Source organism: Pogona vitticeps, chromosome 2, assembly GCF_051106095.1.
Source record: "Pogona vitticeps strain Pit_001003342236 chromosome 2, PviZW2.1, whole genome shotgun sequence".
Taxonomy (NCBI): Eukaryota; Metazoa; Chordata; class Lepidosauria; order Squamata; family Agamidae; genus Pogona; species Pogona vitticeps.
In genome coordinates, this window is record NC_135784.1 from 243150639 (window position 1) to 243169345 (window position 18707).

The 18707-nt window shown below is 38.9% G+C and overlaps 1 protein-coding gene across 3 annotated transcripts in view; it reads left to right on the top strand.

Annotated features, from left to right (window-relative positions):
* The window catches only part of LRRC2 (leucine rich repeat containing 2), a 117662-nt gene that overhangs the window by 61728 nt on the left and 37227 nt on the right, over positions 1 to 18707 (top strand). For all 3 annotated transcript variants that reach the window (XM_072992352.2, XM_020803305.3, XM_078386186.1), the window contains exons 4-5: positions 838 to 994; positions 14388 to 14524. In XM_072992352.2, coding sequence (XP_072848453.2) covers positions 838 to 994; positions 14388 to 14524 — 294 coding nt within the window. The remainder of the gene's footprint in view (positions 1 to 837; positions 995 to 14387; positions 14525 to 18707) is intronic.

Below are 18707 nucleotides of genomic sequence, written 5' to 3' on the forward strand. Positions count from 1 at the left end.
TGTTGTGACTTCTATAGGCTTTACTCTTGGAAGCTGTTAGAACAGGTAAACAAACCAAGCAGAGGACTTTTCAGCTGCAGGTAAAACAAAAACCAACCAACCAACCAAAACAAAACAATTGGGAAACAGCCCAATTAACAATTCAGTTCAGAGCCTGGAATGGGTCTTGACTGAAATCCTACTGGGATGGTAGTCCCATCCAGAGCAATTCCATGGAATCAGTGGGGTTTAATAACTGTTGACTTGCCATTCCACAACTGATTCACTGAATCTACTCTAGATTAGCAATATGATTTAGGCTCTAATCACTGGGCTGCTGCTGGCATGCAAGGGTGACAGTTTCACTGTCTTTTTATAGCAGTGGCTGAGTATTTGTAATCTATGTTGAGGGAAAGAATATAACCCTTCCAATGCCAAGACAAGCTGTGACGTTACTTCTGGGAACAGCTCATGTGCCTGCTGATCCCCCCCCCTCTACACCTTCCCCTGCCATATATTAACCTGGAAAAGTTTTATGCTATAGGATTGTGGGAGCCATAGTTAAAAAAAAGAGACTTACTGATTTGCAGAGATTTTAAAGAGGTGAAGTGTTGGGTACCATTTGTAAGTGATGTGGTTATTTGCCAAGCTAATGTGAAAGAGGTGTAGGAAACTACAACAGAGGATAAGAAAAAAAATTGAAATATCTACTTATACTGTAAGCAGACATCCATGGGATAATGAAATATAGTGGCATTTTGATTACTCATTGAGTAGCATTAGTTTCCATTCAATTATTTTCAAAAATTTCTGAATTAAAAAAAAGAGACCTCACTTCTTCTCTGGTTCTCTTCTTAGGAATTCCCCGATTCCCTGAAAGAACAGACACATCTAGAAGAATGGCATATAAACAATACTAAGATCTCAACCATTCCAACCTACATTGCCTTATTTCAGGAGCTGAGAGTGCTAGAATTATCCAGTAATCAGATCACAGAACTCCCAGCTGAAATTGGTAAGTTTCCCTCAGATACGTAGCTCCTGTTGATTTGTATCTCTTCTACTGCTCAGCAGAGAAGAAGGGTGCATTTCAGCACCTTTTTAAAATCTCTCCCCTTTAAAATGCCCTCTTAGGGTTTTTTTTTTGCACCTATTTGTTAGAGGGGTCAAAATTGTTCACAAGGGTTATAGTGTTTGTACAAGACGGCAAAGAAAGATTGTCCTTTCTGCTGAGGGAGCCTGGTTGATCACCTTTCGCCACAATTCAGCTTTTATAGCTGACTAACTGTGGGTCATACTAGATACACTGATGATTACATTATTTTCCAGGAGTGTCCTCTGGTGAAAGGTGTCTGTCATAACACACGATTGTTCTCACCTATATATCTTGCATTAAGCATACTGTGTTTTGTGGTTGGTCATTGGAAGGTAAACATGGGCTTCATTTGCAGATCTGATTGTTGTGGCTTGTATTAGAGATGAACACAAACTGCTGGTTTGGCGGTTTGTAACAGTTTATCCATTGGTCCAACAGAAGTACCTCAGTTCCTAGCCTCATCTCTGGCAGGGGCCCGCTCAGAGGCAGCGGTCAGAGAAAGTGGATCAGGAAAGCAGGGGTGCTGCCTCTAAGTGGGTGTCTGCTGGAGGAAGTGGGGCTCTGAAATGTGAAACACCTGTTGGACTGATGGATAAACCAGCATGAACTGCCAAACTGGCAGTTTGTGCTCATCCCTAATCTGTACCTTTGAGGAAATCCCAATGTGGAAAATGGTCTAATTGTAGTAGATGTGCATTCTTTTAAACTGTTTTGGCCCAGGGAACATGTCACAAATGGTTTCACATCTGAAGGAACATCTAAATAGATATCCAAGTTGATTAGTTTAATAATCAACAGGCATGAGAGATTATGTGGCATTCACATTGGGTTTTCAGATAGTTAGTAAATGGGTTAGTAATACAAAAGATTTTGGTATAACTGTTTTGTTCACCTTTTTGAGTTTGCACCAACCTAGCTATGTTTTTCTGTTGTGGATTCTTTTTGAAACCCAAGAAGACTAGTTTATTATATCATTAGCTTCTTTAAGAAATTAGAAAACTACATTCACTTAAGACATAAATGATCTGAAATAAAATTACAGCTCTGTGTTTCTTTTTAATGGCCCAGATTATTGAAGATATTTTCCCCTCATTTTCTTCACTAACTGCTTTCTGGAACCCACTGAGAGATTAATTTTATACAACAATAATGAATATGATTGGTTTATTTATGTATATTATATATTTTGTAAAATAATTGTCAGCTGACATCAATAGATATTTTATGGGCAGTCTGACAGGCAAATGCATTTGAAAACTATAAACAAGGCACAAGGTAGAATTTATGGATATAAAATAAAGACTAAAATTCTGGCTGTTTTGTTTTGCGGTCTATAATGAAACAGAGCAGGCTTAATTGGTTTAAGTGTTCCACAAGGTGGCAGTGGAGAACTGAATAAAAATTGAATCCTGTCCCAAATTAGATTCTATCTCAAGTTTTTTTCTACTTGCTCAAGTAGTATTGTTTTCTGAGGTGAAAAAACAAAACAAAACAAAAACAAAGAACAAACACATACCCAAATCATGATTACTTGAACAATATGACTTGTTCAGGTATGACCTGCTATGAAAAATTAAGAAAAATGTTAGCGGTATAAAAGTAATTCCCACTTATGTTTTTCATTCTCTTCAAGAAAAACCTGTTGAAAAAAGGTGCTTACACTACTTGTCTAGCAGACAAGGGTGAACTGCTTAATTCCAACTTAGTTTATTTTTCAGAGGTAATTGTGTTGTGTTCTTTTGAAAGCCACAAGTGCAGAAGAACTCCAAGCACACCTGGCCTTTTTCAAAATTCTCTTCTTGTTAGAAATCGCCTGAGAAATATTTCACATGGTATTCCTAATGGCAGCATTATAGTGCATGTGAGACCAATAACTGCAGCGTAGAGGTTGTAGTAGCATTAGCTGAAACCTTGGGTCACTGTGATGAAACAGTTGGGGAACTTGGGAATGTGACTTTGCTGTTGTCCATGATGAAAGGATTAACAGTCCCTTCCTACTTGCTGCACTCTCTGATTGGGTTTGCACACACAACTATAAATAAATGTAGCAAAACAAATGTAAAGAAAAAGGGCACACTATCTAGCAAGTGAAGGTTTAAAGTGGAGAAAAAGACTATAGCTAAGTCAGTGGCCAAAGTATTCTGTATGAGCCATAGACATCCAAAAGGTCAGTGAACTCCTTTATGAAAGGTAGTCTACCCCTTCAAAAATTGTGGGTGGAACAATTCAGATTCTTATTTTCTCTCCATAAAAAAAAGCCAGAGGGAGCTGGAGGGAAGAAAATGGGAAGCAGATGGTTTGCTTATAACATTATGAAGGCCTGGTACAAAGTGATTGAAAACCATGTGGCTATTATATATAACAAACCAACTGCTTGGAACCACCCCAGGAAAATCAAGTTCAGGGCTCCAACCCACATTTCGTATCATTACTAGAGATGGTAACCCTGGAAGGCCTAGAAATAACATAGATGGCAATTTGGTGTCACTTGATGACATCAGGTCTTAGACTTGCATTGGAGTCTTCCTTGTGTGTGTGTGTGTGTGTGTGTGTGTGTGTGTGTGTTTGTGTGTTTGTGTGTGTTTGTGTGTGTTTGTGTTTGTGTTTGTGTGTGTGTGCATGCACGCACGCTTGCATGGGGACCTGGAAACAAAAGGAGTCTTTGATGTGTTCAAGGTATTAGTGGGAGACCCACCAGATAGCTCCAGGAAAAGACCCAAACAAGCATCCTGCTCTGATGAAATCTGGAGGATTTGGAGAGAGAACTGGTTTACATATAAATTAGAATAAATCTGAAATGATGCTGTGTAATTATAGCAAAGTCAAAAAAGGGACAATTAAGACTAAATTTAATCTCAGAATAAGTAAAGTTATAAAATGTTTGTGCATAAATATAATACAAATCTACAAGAGTTAAAAAAGAGGTTAATTTGGTTAAATTGAAACAAAAATTAAAGAGAAATTAAATAGTTATAAGAAGCTGCAACATCATGGTTTGGTGGCATCATGTTGTGTACAAATGAAGATTATACCTAAAATTATTATTTTTATTTTGGATGCTACCAATAAAGTTATTAAATGATGAGTTGAAAGATGAGCAGAAATTAGTGAATAAGTTTTGTAAGTGATAAAAGAGTGAGGACAAATAAAAAATAATGGTCATTTTTGTTTAGTCATTTAGTCGTGTCTGACTCTTCGTGACCCCATGGACCAGAGCACGCCAGGCCCTCCTATCTTCCACTGCCTCCTGGAGTTCTGTCAGATTCATGTTGGTAGCTTAAATGACACTGTCCAACCATCTCATCCTCTGTCGTCCCCTTCTCCTCTTGCCTTCAGACTTTCCCAACATCAAGGTCTTTTCCAAGGAGTCTTCTCTTCTCATGAGATGGTCAAAGTACTGGAGCCTCAGCTTCAGGATCTGTCCTTCCAGGGAGCACTCAGGGTTGATTTCCTTTAGAATGGATAGGTTTGTTTTCCTTGCAGTCCATGGCTACTGTCACCATCTGCAGTGATCATGGAGCCCAAGAAAGTAAAATCTGTCACTGCCTTCATATCTTCCCCTTCTGTTTCCCAGGAGGTGATGGGACCAGTGGCCATGATCTTACTTTTTTTGATGTTGAGCTTCAGACCGTTTTTTTGCATTCTCCTCTTTCACCCTCATTACAAGGTTCCTTAATTCCTCCTCACTTTCTGCTATCAGAGTGGTATCATCTGCATATCGGAGGTTGTTGATATTTCTTCCGGCAATTTTAATTCCGGTTTGGGATTCCTCCAGTCCTGCCTTTCGCATGATGTATTCTGCATATAAGTTGAATAAGCAGGGGACAATATTCAGCCTTGTCATACTCCTTTCCCAATTTTGAACCAATCAGTTGTTCCATATCCAGTTCTAACTGTTGCTTCCTGTCCCACATATAGGTTTCTCAGGAGATAGATAAGGTAGTCAGGCACTCCCATTTCTTTAAGGACTTGTCATAGTTTGCTGTGGTCCACACAGTCAAAGGCTTTTGCACAGTCAATGAAGCAGAAGTAGATATTTTTCTGGAACTCTCTGGCTTTCTCCATAATCCAGTGCATGTTAGCAATCTGGTCTCTAGTTCCTCTGCCCCTTCGGAATCCAGCTTGTACTTCTGGGAGTTCTTGGTCCACATACTGCTGAAGCCTACCTTGGAGGATTTTGAGCATAACCTTGCTAGCGTGTGAAATGAGTGCAATTGTACGGTAGTTGGAGCATTCTTTGGCACTGCCCTTCTTTATGATTAGGATGTAGACTGATCTTTTCCAGTCCTCTGGCCACTGTTGAGTTTTCCAAACTTGCTGGCATATTGAATGTAGCACCTTAACAGCATCATTTTTAAAGATTTTAAATAGTTTCACTGGAATGCCATCACCTCCACTGGCCTTGTTTTTAGCCATGCTTTCTAAGGCCCACTTGACTTCACTCTCCAGGATGTCTGGCTCAAGGTCAGCAACTACATTGTCTGGGTCGTCCGGGATATCCAAATCTTTCTGATATAATTCCTCTGTGTATTCTTGCCACCTCTTCTTGATGTCTTCTTCTTCTGTTAGGTCCCTTCCATTTTTGTCCTTTATCATGCCCATCTTTGCACAAAATGTTCCTCTAATATCTCAAATTTTCCTGAACAGATCTCTGGTTTTTCCTTTTCTGTTATTTTCCTCTATTTCTTTGCATTGTTCATTTAAGAAGGCCCTCTTGTCTCTCCTTGCTTTGGAAGTCTGCATTCCATTTTCTGTAACTTTCCCTATCTCCCTTGCATTTTGTTTCCCTTCTCCTCTCTGCCATTTCTAAGGCCTCGTTGGACAGCCACTTTGCTTTCTTGCATTTCCTTTTCTTTGGGATGTTTTTTGTTGCTGCTTCCTGTACAATGTTACGAGCCTCTATCCAAAGTTCTTCAGGCACTTTGTCCACCAAATCTAGTTCCTTAAATCTGTTCTTCACTTCCACTGTGTATTCATAAGGGATTTGGTTTAGATTATACCTGACTAGCCCAGTGGTTTTTCCTACTCTCTTCAGTTTAAGCTTGAATTTTGCTATGAAAAGCTGATGATGAGAGCCACAATCAGCTCCAGGTCTTGTTTTTGCTGACTGTATAGAGATTCTCCATCTTTGGAGAATAAAAATAATGGTATAAGCTGCAAAAAATGGGAGGGTTAGGTCTTCCCAGTACAGAATCATATTATACAGTGAATCAAATGAGATTTATCCCCAGACATTATATCTCAAGTAAACAATGTAATATAGGGTAGCTAAGAATTACAAGAAGCAGAAAATCATTTAAACAATAGCTTTTTAATTTTTAAAACATATGCATACATTCTTGCGGCGCCATCGGCAATGTGGTGAGGGAGCAGCCCGAGTAGGTGAGACTTGTTATTCTGGGAAGGCAGCCCATCTAGGAGAAGGAAAACTCCAATTTCAAACCTCCACTGCCTTGTGGCTATATCCACTTCAGGAGTTAACCTCGAGGAAAAATTCGGAGCCAGAATCTGGGAGGCAATTCGTGTCGTTCTGTCAACTCCTGCGACATCGCTGGAACCAGTTGTATTGGCTCTTGCCTTTCCATTGGACTATTTCAATGATGTGGGAGGGGAGATTTGCTGCTTGGGTAACAACCTATCCTCCATATTATTTTACCCAAGCTTCATGCTCGGGAGAGGACACTCCAGCTTCGCATACAGTGTCAAAGTCCTCCATACAGAGCATGTTACCATAGTCTCTCAAGACTGTAGGATGCCTGTGAAGGAGACTTCCTTTTAAGAATATGATATACATTTGGAATAAATATAGGAAAATATTTAGCCTGATAAACTTTCTGCTAACATGTGTAGTGGATTTAGGAGAAATTTCCATAAAACCTGAAAGAGGAATGAGTGAAACTATTAAAGGAAAAACATATTAGTAGCATAAAAGAGTGGATAGATAAGATGTCAAATACAGAGCAAACACGGTTGGGGTTAGGAGGTGAGAAGATATCATGGCTTAATGCAATTCAATTGGATCAATGCACAAAAGACTCAAAAAACAAAAAACAAAAAACAAACAACCACCAAATGGTGAATGCAGAAAAATGACAAAATTGGAAGAAATAATAGAGCAGAGGGAGAACGTGGAAGGAAACGAAAAATATATGAAAGGAATTATAGGCAAAATGTATAATATATTCATATTGACAGAACACTAACAATACAATCTTAAAACAATACAGGAAGCTGATTTAGGTAAGGAAATAAATACCGAGGCGTGGAAGAATATATGGAATAAAAGAATTGTAAAGAATATGTCTGTGAGGATGAAGGAAAATTGTTATAAAATAATATGGGTATGGTATTTAATGCCAATAAAATAGAACTGTAGGGTGTCCAAATATTCTAACTTATGTTGGAAATATGGCCAAGATACTGATACTTATTTCAATATGTGGTGGAAATGTGATTCTGTTTTGAAATTCTGGAAGATGGTGTTTAAGGAAATTGTCGAAATACTATGTATTAAAGTGGAGTTATGTCCAAAAATTGTCCTTTTGTCTATTTTTGAAAGTGATCAAAGGGGACGGACAAAAAAAAGTTTGAGAGAGAGAGAGAGAGAGAGAGAGAGAGAGAGAGAGAGAACGAACAAATTACAAATTTAATTATTGCAGCAAGGCTAATTATAGCAAAATGGGAAAGTTAAATATATAATAAAGTGTGGAAGTTAGCTATTAACAACAAGCCCACACATGAGATTAAATTTAAAAAAGAGTCAGTCAAAAATGAACAGATTTAACGACATTTGGAGAGACTTTGCAGAATATGTTTTTGTGAAAGGGAAAGGTCAGGCACCAGCATAGGAAACATGGCAATTTTGGATGGGATAAAGGAATGAATAACTAGATGGATATCTCTCAAAAGGTCCTACTGCAGGGGAGCAAATAAGAATGATTGTATGTAAGAGGCATTACTTGCAAAAACAATTATTGTTATATTTGTGGTTATTAATAGCTTTTTTGTTGTATTTTGTTATACTGAAATTAAAAGTAATTTTTTAAAAAATTAAAAAAACTCTAAACCAGAAGCTTATATATATACATATACACATACATTTTAACATCAGCTTCTCTTATATAGAATTTCCAATGCTAGTGATCACATGATTCATCTTTGCTGTCCTTCTGCAACATGTGGCTTTGTTGCTTTTAAATGTGTTTTTAGTATTGATTTTATTTACCATTTTAATATAATACTTGTTCAATTCTTTTTAAATATTTGTATATTTATTGCTCTCAGCTTTTAAATATTGTTATTTTAATACTGTGAACCACCGTGGATCCTTTTGAGAAAAAGGGTGGGCTAAAAATATTTAAATCATAATAACTAAATAAAACTGTAATATGGTTACTGGAGGAGGATGGCAGAAGCAAGAACAGCTGGGATTTGCTGCAGTCCCTCTGTGTCAAAATATTTTAAGGGCTGTTTTGGACTCAATGAAATGAGGAAGCAAAAGTGTAAGTGAGAACAACACATACAGTATGAAAATATACACACCCTTTAACCTTTCAGGTAAACTAATATTGCCATGCTTGTTCTGCAGAATGCAGAGTAGAAAACTATGTTTCAAACCTGCTTTCCAAAATATGTCCTTGTGGCTTTTGAAATTAAAAGAAAGGTGGGCAGTGAATTGGCAAAGATTGTCACTTGAAAGCAAGGTCAGAATCATCCATGCTATGTAATGTGAAAAAAGACAGGTGTGTTTGGAGGGACTCATTTGAAATATGTTGTTGGAGGAGAGCTTCACAGATACCACAGACCACCAGAAAATCAAATGAATGAGTGCTCAATCAAGTCAGTTCCAAACTCTCACTAGAGGAAAAATGATTAAATTGAGGCAATCCTTGCACATATAATGAGAATACAAATTGATTGGAAAAGACATTATTGCTGGGAAAAGTAGTGGAGGGGCAGCTGAGATGGCTTGACTCAGCAAAGGATTCCACAACTGTTAGTTTGCAAGACCTGAGCAGAACTTACTATGAATATTCTACAGTGGTGCCGTTCTGGATTAATCGTCGCTATGTGGAAACATCGCTAAACGGAACGGAAAAACCCATAGGAATGCATTAAACTTCGTTTAATGTGTTCCTATGGGGCCCAAACTCACCGTTCAGCAAAGATCCTCCATAGCGCTGCCATTTTCGCGCCCTCGGTAAGTGAGGAAACCGTGCAAAAATGGTTGCGGTGGCCATTTTGGGCACCCGGAGGCCATTTTGGAACCACTGATCAGCTGTTTAAAAAACATCGCAATGCAAAGATCGGTAAGTGAAATGCTTACCGATCATCGCAATGCGATGTTTTGCCCATTAAAACATCGCAATGCGATCGCATTAGCGATCTAAAAAAATAGATCGCTATGCGGATTCGTCGTTAAACGGTGCGCTCGTTATGCGAGGCACCACTGTATTTCTCTTTCTATTTTTACAGTTGTAAAATGGAAAGAATCAAACATGATTCTGCTAAGCCTGTTTGGCTACAAAGGGATTAAAAAGTTAACTAAGAGCCAGCTAATTGCATCCTGATTAACAGAGTCAGAAGTTTGATTGTCAGGGATATGGAGCCAATTTTTCCCTCGGAAAACGTATGTGAGGACGTATGTGAGTGTTTGTTCTCAGAAATCCTGAGGGAATGTTTACTGAAGATACATGGCAAAATATACCCATTTCTGAAGAAGTGTCACTCCATTACTTTCTTTAAAGCAACCCTGGATTTTTTTTATTCTTTAAAGAAAGCTTACATTTTCAGTTTGTTTCTGTGATCTTTCTCTCTAAATACCTCCCTCCACTTCATGTATGACTGTATGCAATGTTTCATTTCATGAAGCTCCTGCTGGCTAATCTGCACTATACATGCTCAGTGTTATAACAAAGTGATTATTTTTCCCTTTTGAACGGCTTTTTTGAGGATCAATATTTCAGCTCCTGCAGTCTGCATTCTTTCCAAATTTAAAAAGGCACATTGGGTCAACCGTTCTCTTTCAAGATAAGCAACATTAATCTTGTCAATTTATATAATCTATTTTAAGTCTGGAGATGTTTAGGATCACCTATTTCTGAATGAGGGGGAACAGTTTTACTTTTAAAAATTGTAACTTTGCCATAACTCCCTCTCTGCTGGAATAGAGCAAGTGAAGACTGTTAACTACAATTATGCCAAATTTGGTGCTAATATAAAACCTGGTTTAAAAGTTATACATTTTTGTTTGGGTTGATGCCATTTTTAGAATTGCCTTACAAAGTGTTTATTTGCTCTGCCAGCACAAGATTATTGCTACACTCCTGTGCAGCAATAATGACAAGAATGATTTTATCTTTTGAAGAGGCTTTAGCTTACAAAACTGGCTTTGTAATCATCTCTACTTAGAGTTTTCTTAACAGTCACTTAGGAACTCTAAGACAGCTTTTCTGTATAATGAAATTGTGTTTCTGCAATCATAACAGCCACTGCCTATTAAAAATTAAAAGCTGTTCTTTAATTACTGCTTTTAATGTGTTTAATAATCATTTTTTAAAAAAAAGGAAATAAAGTGAGAATAAATCATGACTTAGGATTGACTTGGATGGCATTGTAGCTACTAATTAAAAGTAAAATATTCTCAGGCATGAAATTACCAAGGAAACTGGATTTCATTACTGCTTTAACTGCTTTAACTGTTGTCTCCGAAGGCACAAAAAGATGTTAGTTGTTTAATTCTTTAATTTATATCCTTTTGTATACACAAGGATATTCAACAGCCAGAAACTGCTTAGGTCAGAATGCTTCTGTTGAAACTAATTTTCTCCCTCTGACTTTAATAAGACTAAATTTTCTTAAATCAAAAGCTCAAGGCTTTTGTCGTTTGCACTGTAAGTGCACACTGCTCTTATAAACAGCAGTTAACCACAAGGCTGAGTTTTGAAATACTGCCCTTTCAGGCTCTAACTCCTAGAAACTCTCACCAGTTGAGGTATGGATTTCAAAAACTGTAGCCCAAATGGTCACTTCTGCATGCTTTCTCACAAGTTACACAAAGCAGGAATCATTTGCTTCACTTTAAATACACACATACTCACACCATTACCTCCCATCAAAAGTGCATGCTGCTAGTGAACATCTCTCCTTTCTCCAAACTATAGTGTGTGTCTACACCACAGAACAGTAGTATTAAACTGCCATGACGAGTGTTGATAGTATGATTAGAATGAGTGAAAACAGAAGAGAAGTTTCACAATCTTGAACTTTATTTATTTTTTAATGAGAAACATTGTTTGCTCCATCTTAAAATACTGATCTTTGCTTTCAGGCAATCTTCATGTCCTACACTACATTTTTTTCATTAAAAATGCCTAATGGTAAACATGTACTGTAGTCATTCTGGGAAGTTCGTAATGATCAATGCATCTAGGGTCATGTACCGTATATAACATAGGTAACTGCTCTGAGTGATAATGATGACAATTTCTTACAGGTCTAGAAAGATTCTTAAACTCCCGTTCCTCTGTTTATCCCCAAAATGCTATGATGGTCTTGGATTAGTAAATGATAATAATAATTGTGTACCATCAAGTCAATGCTTACTTATGATGACCCTTTTCAGGGTTTTCTAGGTAGAGAGAACTTAGAAGTGGTTTATCATTCTCTTCTTTGATTGCCTCAGTGGATGACCTATGCCAGGAACTGGACAGGGGGAGTGAGTATGCTGCTGAAATCCAACTCTATCTCTCCTGTCCATTTAATTCCAAGGAAGCTAGAACCAGTGCTAAATCAGTGTCTGCTGTCAGGAATGGACTGGATGAGGGCAAATAAACTGAGACTTAATCCAGACAAGACAGAGGTGCTCCTGGTCAGTCAAAAACCAGATCAAGGAATAGGGTTGCAGTCTGTGTTGGATCGGGTTACACTCTCTCTGAAAATACAGGCACGCAGCTTTGTGTGCTCCTAGATTCATCTCTGGTCCTGGATGCCCAGGCTTCAGTGGTGGCCAGGAGTGTCTTTGCACAGTTAAAACTAGTGTGCCAGCTGCTCCTGTTTCTTGACAGGTCTGATCTGGCTGTGGTGACACCTGAACTAGTTACATTTTGTCTGGATTACTGTAACATGCTCTCCGTGGGGCTGCCTTTGGAAAGTATTTGGAAACTCCAAAGGGTCAAAAATTCCGCAGCCAGATTGTTAACTGGTTACAGGGGACATGTAACACCCCTGCTACAACAGCTCCACTGGCTGCCAATCTGTTTCTGGGTACAATTTAAAGTACAGTATAAAGCCCTAAACAGCTTGGATCCAAGTTATTTAAAAGACTGCATCTCCATCTGTAATCCTGCCCAGGCATTAAGATCATCAAAAGAGGCCTCTCTCAGAGTCCCACCACCTTCACAGGTGCGCCTGGTGGGGACGTGGGAGAGGGCCTTCTCTGTGGCTGCTCCCAGACTCTGAAACGTCCTCCCATGGGAAGTTAGGCTGACCCCATCTTTGCTGTCCTTCCGCAGGTGCGTTGTTTTAGTAATGTAAGCTGCCTTGGGTCCTTTTGTGGAGACAGGTGGCATAGAAATATTTTAAATAAATATACAAATAAATTATTCTGTTCAGCTTGCCCAAAGCCACACAGGCTGGCTCTCTTGTGATGCACAGCGGGAAATGGAACTCCCAATTTCTGGCTCTGCAGCCAGATACCTTTTTCACTGAGCTATTCAGCCAGATGGTCTTTGACTATATATGTTATAAATGTTAATGTAATGAGTGATCTGGAAGTCCTTTGACCAAGGGGTCTTAGTTTATGTATATATAATAACTTTAATGGTGGTGGTGGGGATCTCAATTTATTTGATCCACATTTTCCCATACTGTATATGTTTTGAGCTTAAGTGTTTGTAATGCCATTATTCATAACTCATTTCTCTAAACCCCAAAACACAAACTCGAAACACAAACCAAGGATATTAATTTCAGCAACAGTATATTTTCAGTAGAATGTATACTAGCATCTGCGGGCAAATGAAACTAGACTTCTATGTGCTTAAATTCAGCTGGACAAGCCACTGAATGCATAAGTGGGTGCGTACCCAATGAATGTACCAAATTCCTCCTTTTTAAGAATGCTGACATCTTGCTGATTGGTTGTTCAGCATGGAAAGCAGGAGAAATGAGTGGTTTTCTAAGCCTTTCACCTGCAAAACTGCTGATTATTGGATGAATGTAACAAATAACATGTTTAACATAGGAAAGAAAGAAAGAAAGAAAAAGAAAAAAATAAAGATATAAACTCAAATGGATTCAAAGCAGAGATGTGGGTATTCGTATTCGGTCAGTTTTCCAGTTGCTCCCAGACTGCCTCTCTCTTTCTGCTCATCTAGCCAACTCCAGGCAGGGGGAGGGAAAACACATCTCCCTGCGCGGCTGTGGAGTGGCTAGATGAAAGAGAATGGTGTTTCGGGAGCAATTGGAAGGCTGACTGAGGCTGCTGCCATCGCCGGATCCATGAGTGGATCATCTGCCCCCAGGGGCCAGACCCTAGTTAAGTCCAGCTGTGCAGGGGTAAGGTAAAGGTAAAGATTCCCCTTGACAAATGTCCAGTCATGTCCGACTCTAGGGGGCGGTGCTCATCCCCATTTCCAAGCCGTAGGGCCAGCGTTTGTTCATAAACAGTTTCCATGGTCATGTGGCCAGCGCGACTAGACATGGAACACTGTTTACCTTCCCACCATGGTGGTACCTATTTATCTACTTGCATTTTTACATACTTTTGAACTGCTAGATTGGCAGGAGCTGGGACAAGCAACAGGAACTCACTGGGCTGCATGGATTCAAACTGCTGATCTTTCAACCTTGCAGCCCAGAGGTTTTGTGGTTTAACTTGCAGTGCCACCATGTCCCTGCACCCCTGTGCAGGGGTATTCATATACAAATACGAATACGCCCATCTCTAATTCAAAGTAATCTCCAGTTTGCTTTGGAATACCCTCTCATTTTTGCTACCCTACTCAGTAGAACATGACTTGAATGGAAGCTCTCAGTAGCAGTGTGCCCTCTCTGTGACAAGACCTTTATTCATTAAGGGGGATGCTTGAGTACCACGGTATTAATTCCTGGGATGCCCTCCCATGGATCATAGTTTCAAAGCCTCTAATATCTTTGAGTGGATAATAGTCATAATTTCTATTTGTTTTTAAATGCACCAACCTATATCATGTCTATTTTCCCATGTCCATTAGAGTGATTGCATCTCTTAATATTATGGACGGTAACTGAAGGAATGCCCAGCTGATTTTGGTTCACTTAATTTTGACAGGTTGTTTAAAAAAACTGAAAGAACTGAATGTGAGTTTCAATCGTTTGAAGACTGTCCCTCAGGAACTGGGAAACTGTGAGAATCTGGAAAAACTGGATTTGTCTGGAAATCTAGAATTAACAGAGCTCCCGTTTGAAGTAAGGCCTTGACCACACTTTGGATATGTTGGCAAATTTGGGTGTTATTTTAAAGACACATTCCTAATTAACTGAGATCCTGATGATGGTGATGATAATAGTAATAATAATAACAAATAATAGTAATCATAATAACAAAGATTTTTACAAATATAGCCCACATCACAAATATATATGAATGGCAAATATTTTAATGAGCCTAGATCCTACTGAGCGCAAGTAGAACATAAAGTGACATCTTCATAGTATTCTGAATTGCTTCCCATCTCTTATGTGTTCACACTGAGGCAGCTGCTCCTTGTTGTTGCCCAGTCAGTAATGATATAAATCTCAAAAACAGAGAGCGCTAGGTCTTCCTAATATAAGGCTATATTACATAGGTAATCAAACGAGCAATATATTGGAAATTATACCTCAGTTTAATAATTTAATATGGTTAAATTTGGAATTGCAGGAAATTGGTGGGTCCCCCATGATATTTTCTTACATACAAAATAATAATAGTATTGTATTCTCGAAGGCTTTCACGGCCAGGATCCGATAGGTATTTCGGGCTGTTTGGCTGCATTTGGGAGGTTTTTCTTCCTAACGTTTCACCAGTCTCTGTGGCCGCCATCTTCAGAGTGTTGGCTAATCAATCCAAATGCTAATTTCAAATTGTGGGAGGAAGGGGCCTGCATCAGGAATTAACTGATTTTGCCTGTTTAACATACTAACCAATCAAAGGGATTTGTAGTTTCTCGGGTTAAATAAGCTCCGCCCCTTGTCACTCCCTTTCTCACCATGAGGTGAGAGAGACTCCATTTTTGTGTGATCCAGATCCTTCTATGCCTTGCATGATGATAGACCTCCAGGCAGGATCTCTGAAGCCCAGGGATCCTCCCAGCTACATGGGCTGAAGAAAAGAAACCTTTACCCTTTACTACTTTCCTTCTGTATCAAGTTGAAATCTACTGAATGCCTGTTTATGTGAGTTGAATATACAACCCCTTTTTACACTTAGGAACAGCCTCCTGAGTGTTGTTTACTCAAAAGTGCTAGGCTTTGGTGTGGGTGGATAAACAAGGGAACTTCTAGCGAAGTTAGCTGGCCTTCCACTGTGCATCTTATTGGAAGTTAAACAAGTTCCTAGAACTCTCAACACAGAGGGCAGGAGTTAGAACTCTGTCTGTCCTCTGAAGATGCTGGCCACACAGACTGGTGAAAAATTAGGAAGAAAAACCTTCAGAATGGGGCCCAAACAGCCCGAAAAACCTACAACAACCATCAAAAATAGCATTGTAATAAATAAATCAATAATGAAAACCCTTTTCCCGCCAAGAATATGTTGGAACATTTTCTTTGGAACAAATATAGAAAAATATTTACCCCATTAACTTCTCCATGACATCCAGGGATAGAATTGGAGAAATTTCTAGGAAATTTGAAATAAAATATGGAGAATCTATTAAGAAAGAAACAAGTTACTAGACTGAAAGATTGGTTGAAAAAGATGGGGAATAAAGGAGAAATACTACACTTTTCAGGAATTGAAAGATTTAATCTTATTCATTTAGAATGATGGGCTAAAGACTGGGTAAAAAGAAATGGTAAATGTAGGGACTTTAGGAGATTTGAAGAGATGGTAATACAGAAGAAAAAGGGAGATGAAAAGATAATGAAAGGGATAGCAAGTAGAATTTACAAGATATTAATGGAAGCAGACACCCAACAGGATTTTAAAACATTATGGGAACATTATTTGGAGAGAAAGATTCTGAGATCTGGAAGAATATGTGGAATAAAAGAATATTAAAGTCTATGAGTATAAAGGAAGATTTTTATAAATTAGTTTGGAGATGGTAAGTTAAATAGCATTTCCAAACTAACTTATAAAGATCTTCCTTTAACCATTCTGGGTTGGAGAGGATATCAGAAAATAGTTCCTTATTTTCATATGTGGTGAGGATATATTGAAATTTCAGCAGTTGTTCTTAAAGGAAATAAACAAAATACTTAAAATAAATATTAGAGGTTTGCCTTAAAGTGGTTGCCTTATCAATATTTGATAAGGAGCAATGCAGTTGGACAATGAAAGCATTAATTTCAAACTTATTAGCAGCAGCAAGATTAATGGTAACAAGGATTTGGAAAGTAAAGCATCATTTTCACTTAAAAGAATGCTATAAAGAAGTTTGGAATATAACTATTAATGATACGGTAATATGCAATGTTAAATTAAAGGGGTGATAAAAATAAGAATATTTTTGTTGCCATCTGGGGAAAATTTATTTATTTTGTGTTAATAGAAGGGAAGGGTTTTGTGACTTTGCAAGAATCAATGCAGTTTTGGAAGGGGAATGGGGCTCCATAATTGGAGGGGAAATTGGTTATATCTCAAGATGATCCTGGTGGAGAGGAGCACATATCATTGTATTGTTTATGCAGTTTTGTTTTTTAAAGTTTTCTTTAGCTATTATTTTCTTTAATTATAACAATAATCATAGAACTGCAGTGCTGGAAGGGATCCTACGGATTATCAAGTCCAGCCCCTGTCAAGGAGGCCCAGTGGGGAATCAAACTCCCATCCTCTGGCTTTGCAGTCAGAGACCTAAATCGCTGGCCTATGCAGCAGTTGTTGCTGTTTGTATTTTCAGTTAAAATTATGAAATGTTTTAAAAAGCAATGCAGGGAAGGTTTTTGGCTCAAAAAAAGTGGAGCCAGAATCCAAAGTGTGTGTTACGCAGAGCGATACTGACAGAGTACAAAGGAAGAAGGAAGAACTTAACATTCATATGTACATTTGCAGCCGCACCAGATACATTTGGAATATGTGATCTTTCAAAAACCAGATTTGTCTGTATGTGCATAGATGAGTGGGACTGAATAAATGAACATCCGAAGATGCCTTATACTGAGTCAGGTTGTTGCTCCATTTTGCTCACATTGTCTGTGGCAATAGAATCACATGCCCAAGCTGGGGTTTTGTGGCTTTTCAGATGTTGCTGAACAACATTGAATTGTTGGAGTCCAACCACATCCAGAGTGCCACAGGCTCCCCAGTTTGATCTGTGGCGACGGGTAGCAGCTCTCCAGGTCCCAGATGGAGGTCCTTCCCTTTCTCTTCATTTATTGTACAAATGTAGAGTCCTGATGAACTCAGGCCCTCAAGCAGATTCCAGGACTGTTTACAGGTAAGGTCCTCAGGTGAAAGTTGAAGTCTTCGGAACCTGCTATGCTTTGCCAGGCCTTGAGGCAGATACAAAAATCTCAGGCTGAATGGCACTGAAGGAAGAGGATATTTGGGCTTTGTATGTGGGTCTTGGGCACCCATGTCCCTTGATGCAGGTAGGAATGCTCTGGGGGTGGGCTGGTTCACTCTAGCAAATACAGTGGTGCCTCGACTTACTAATGTCCCTACTTACGACCATTTCGAGTTATGAGCAGCTCTGGCTGCAAAACTTTGCTTTGACTTGCGGCCAGAGCTTCCACTTAGGAACAGAAAAAGACGGAGGGAAGGGTGAGAAATTCAAATTGCTGACTGTAGGTGGCAAAGATGCCGCTTCTTTGTAGCTCTTTCGCCCCAGCAGTTAGAGAGTGTGTGATTGGAGGAGGCTTCGGACTGCCTGATAAGGTGCTGCTTTTTGCTTTTTAAAAACTGTTCTGGGTGGGTTTTGCAGCATGGTTTTGGGCTGGGGGGTTATGTTTCTGTGCTTTGTTGTTTGTGTTTTGGTGATTTTTTTTTTTGCAGCCCCAGCGCCTTGCGACGGGGCTTGCTCCTTTGTTGCTGTTTTTTTAAGCCCAGCACCTTTGAGGCTTGCTCCGTTGTTTATTTTTGGGTGGTTTTTTTTTTTTTTTTTTTTGCAGCCCCAGCATGTTCCTATGGGGCTTGCAGTGTTTTATGTTTATTTTTTGGGGGGCGGTATTTTAATTTTTTCTGGAATGAATTAATTGCATTCCAATGCATTTCAATGGGAAATGGTGCTTTGACTTATGACCATTTCGAATTACGTCCATCTTCTGGAATGGATTATGGTCATAAGTTAAGGCACCACTGTATATCACCTGATCACTGGCAGAAAGAGTAAACCAGCCTGTCCCAGCAGCAGACCAAACAACAGGACAAATGCCCGCTGGATCGTTTTCTCTTTGCAAAAACGGAACAAAACAAAGCAAAAAACTCTGCCACAAGCTGTAGAGTGTA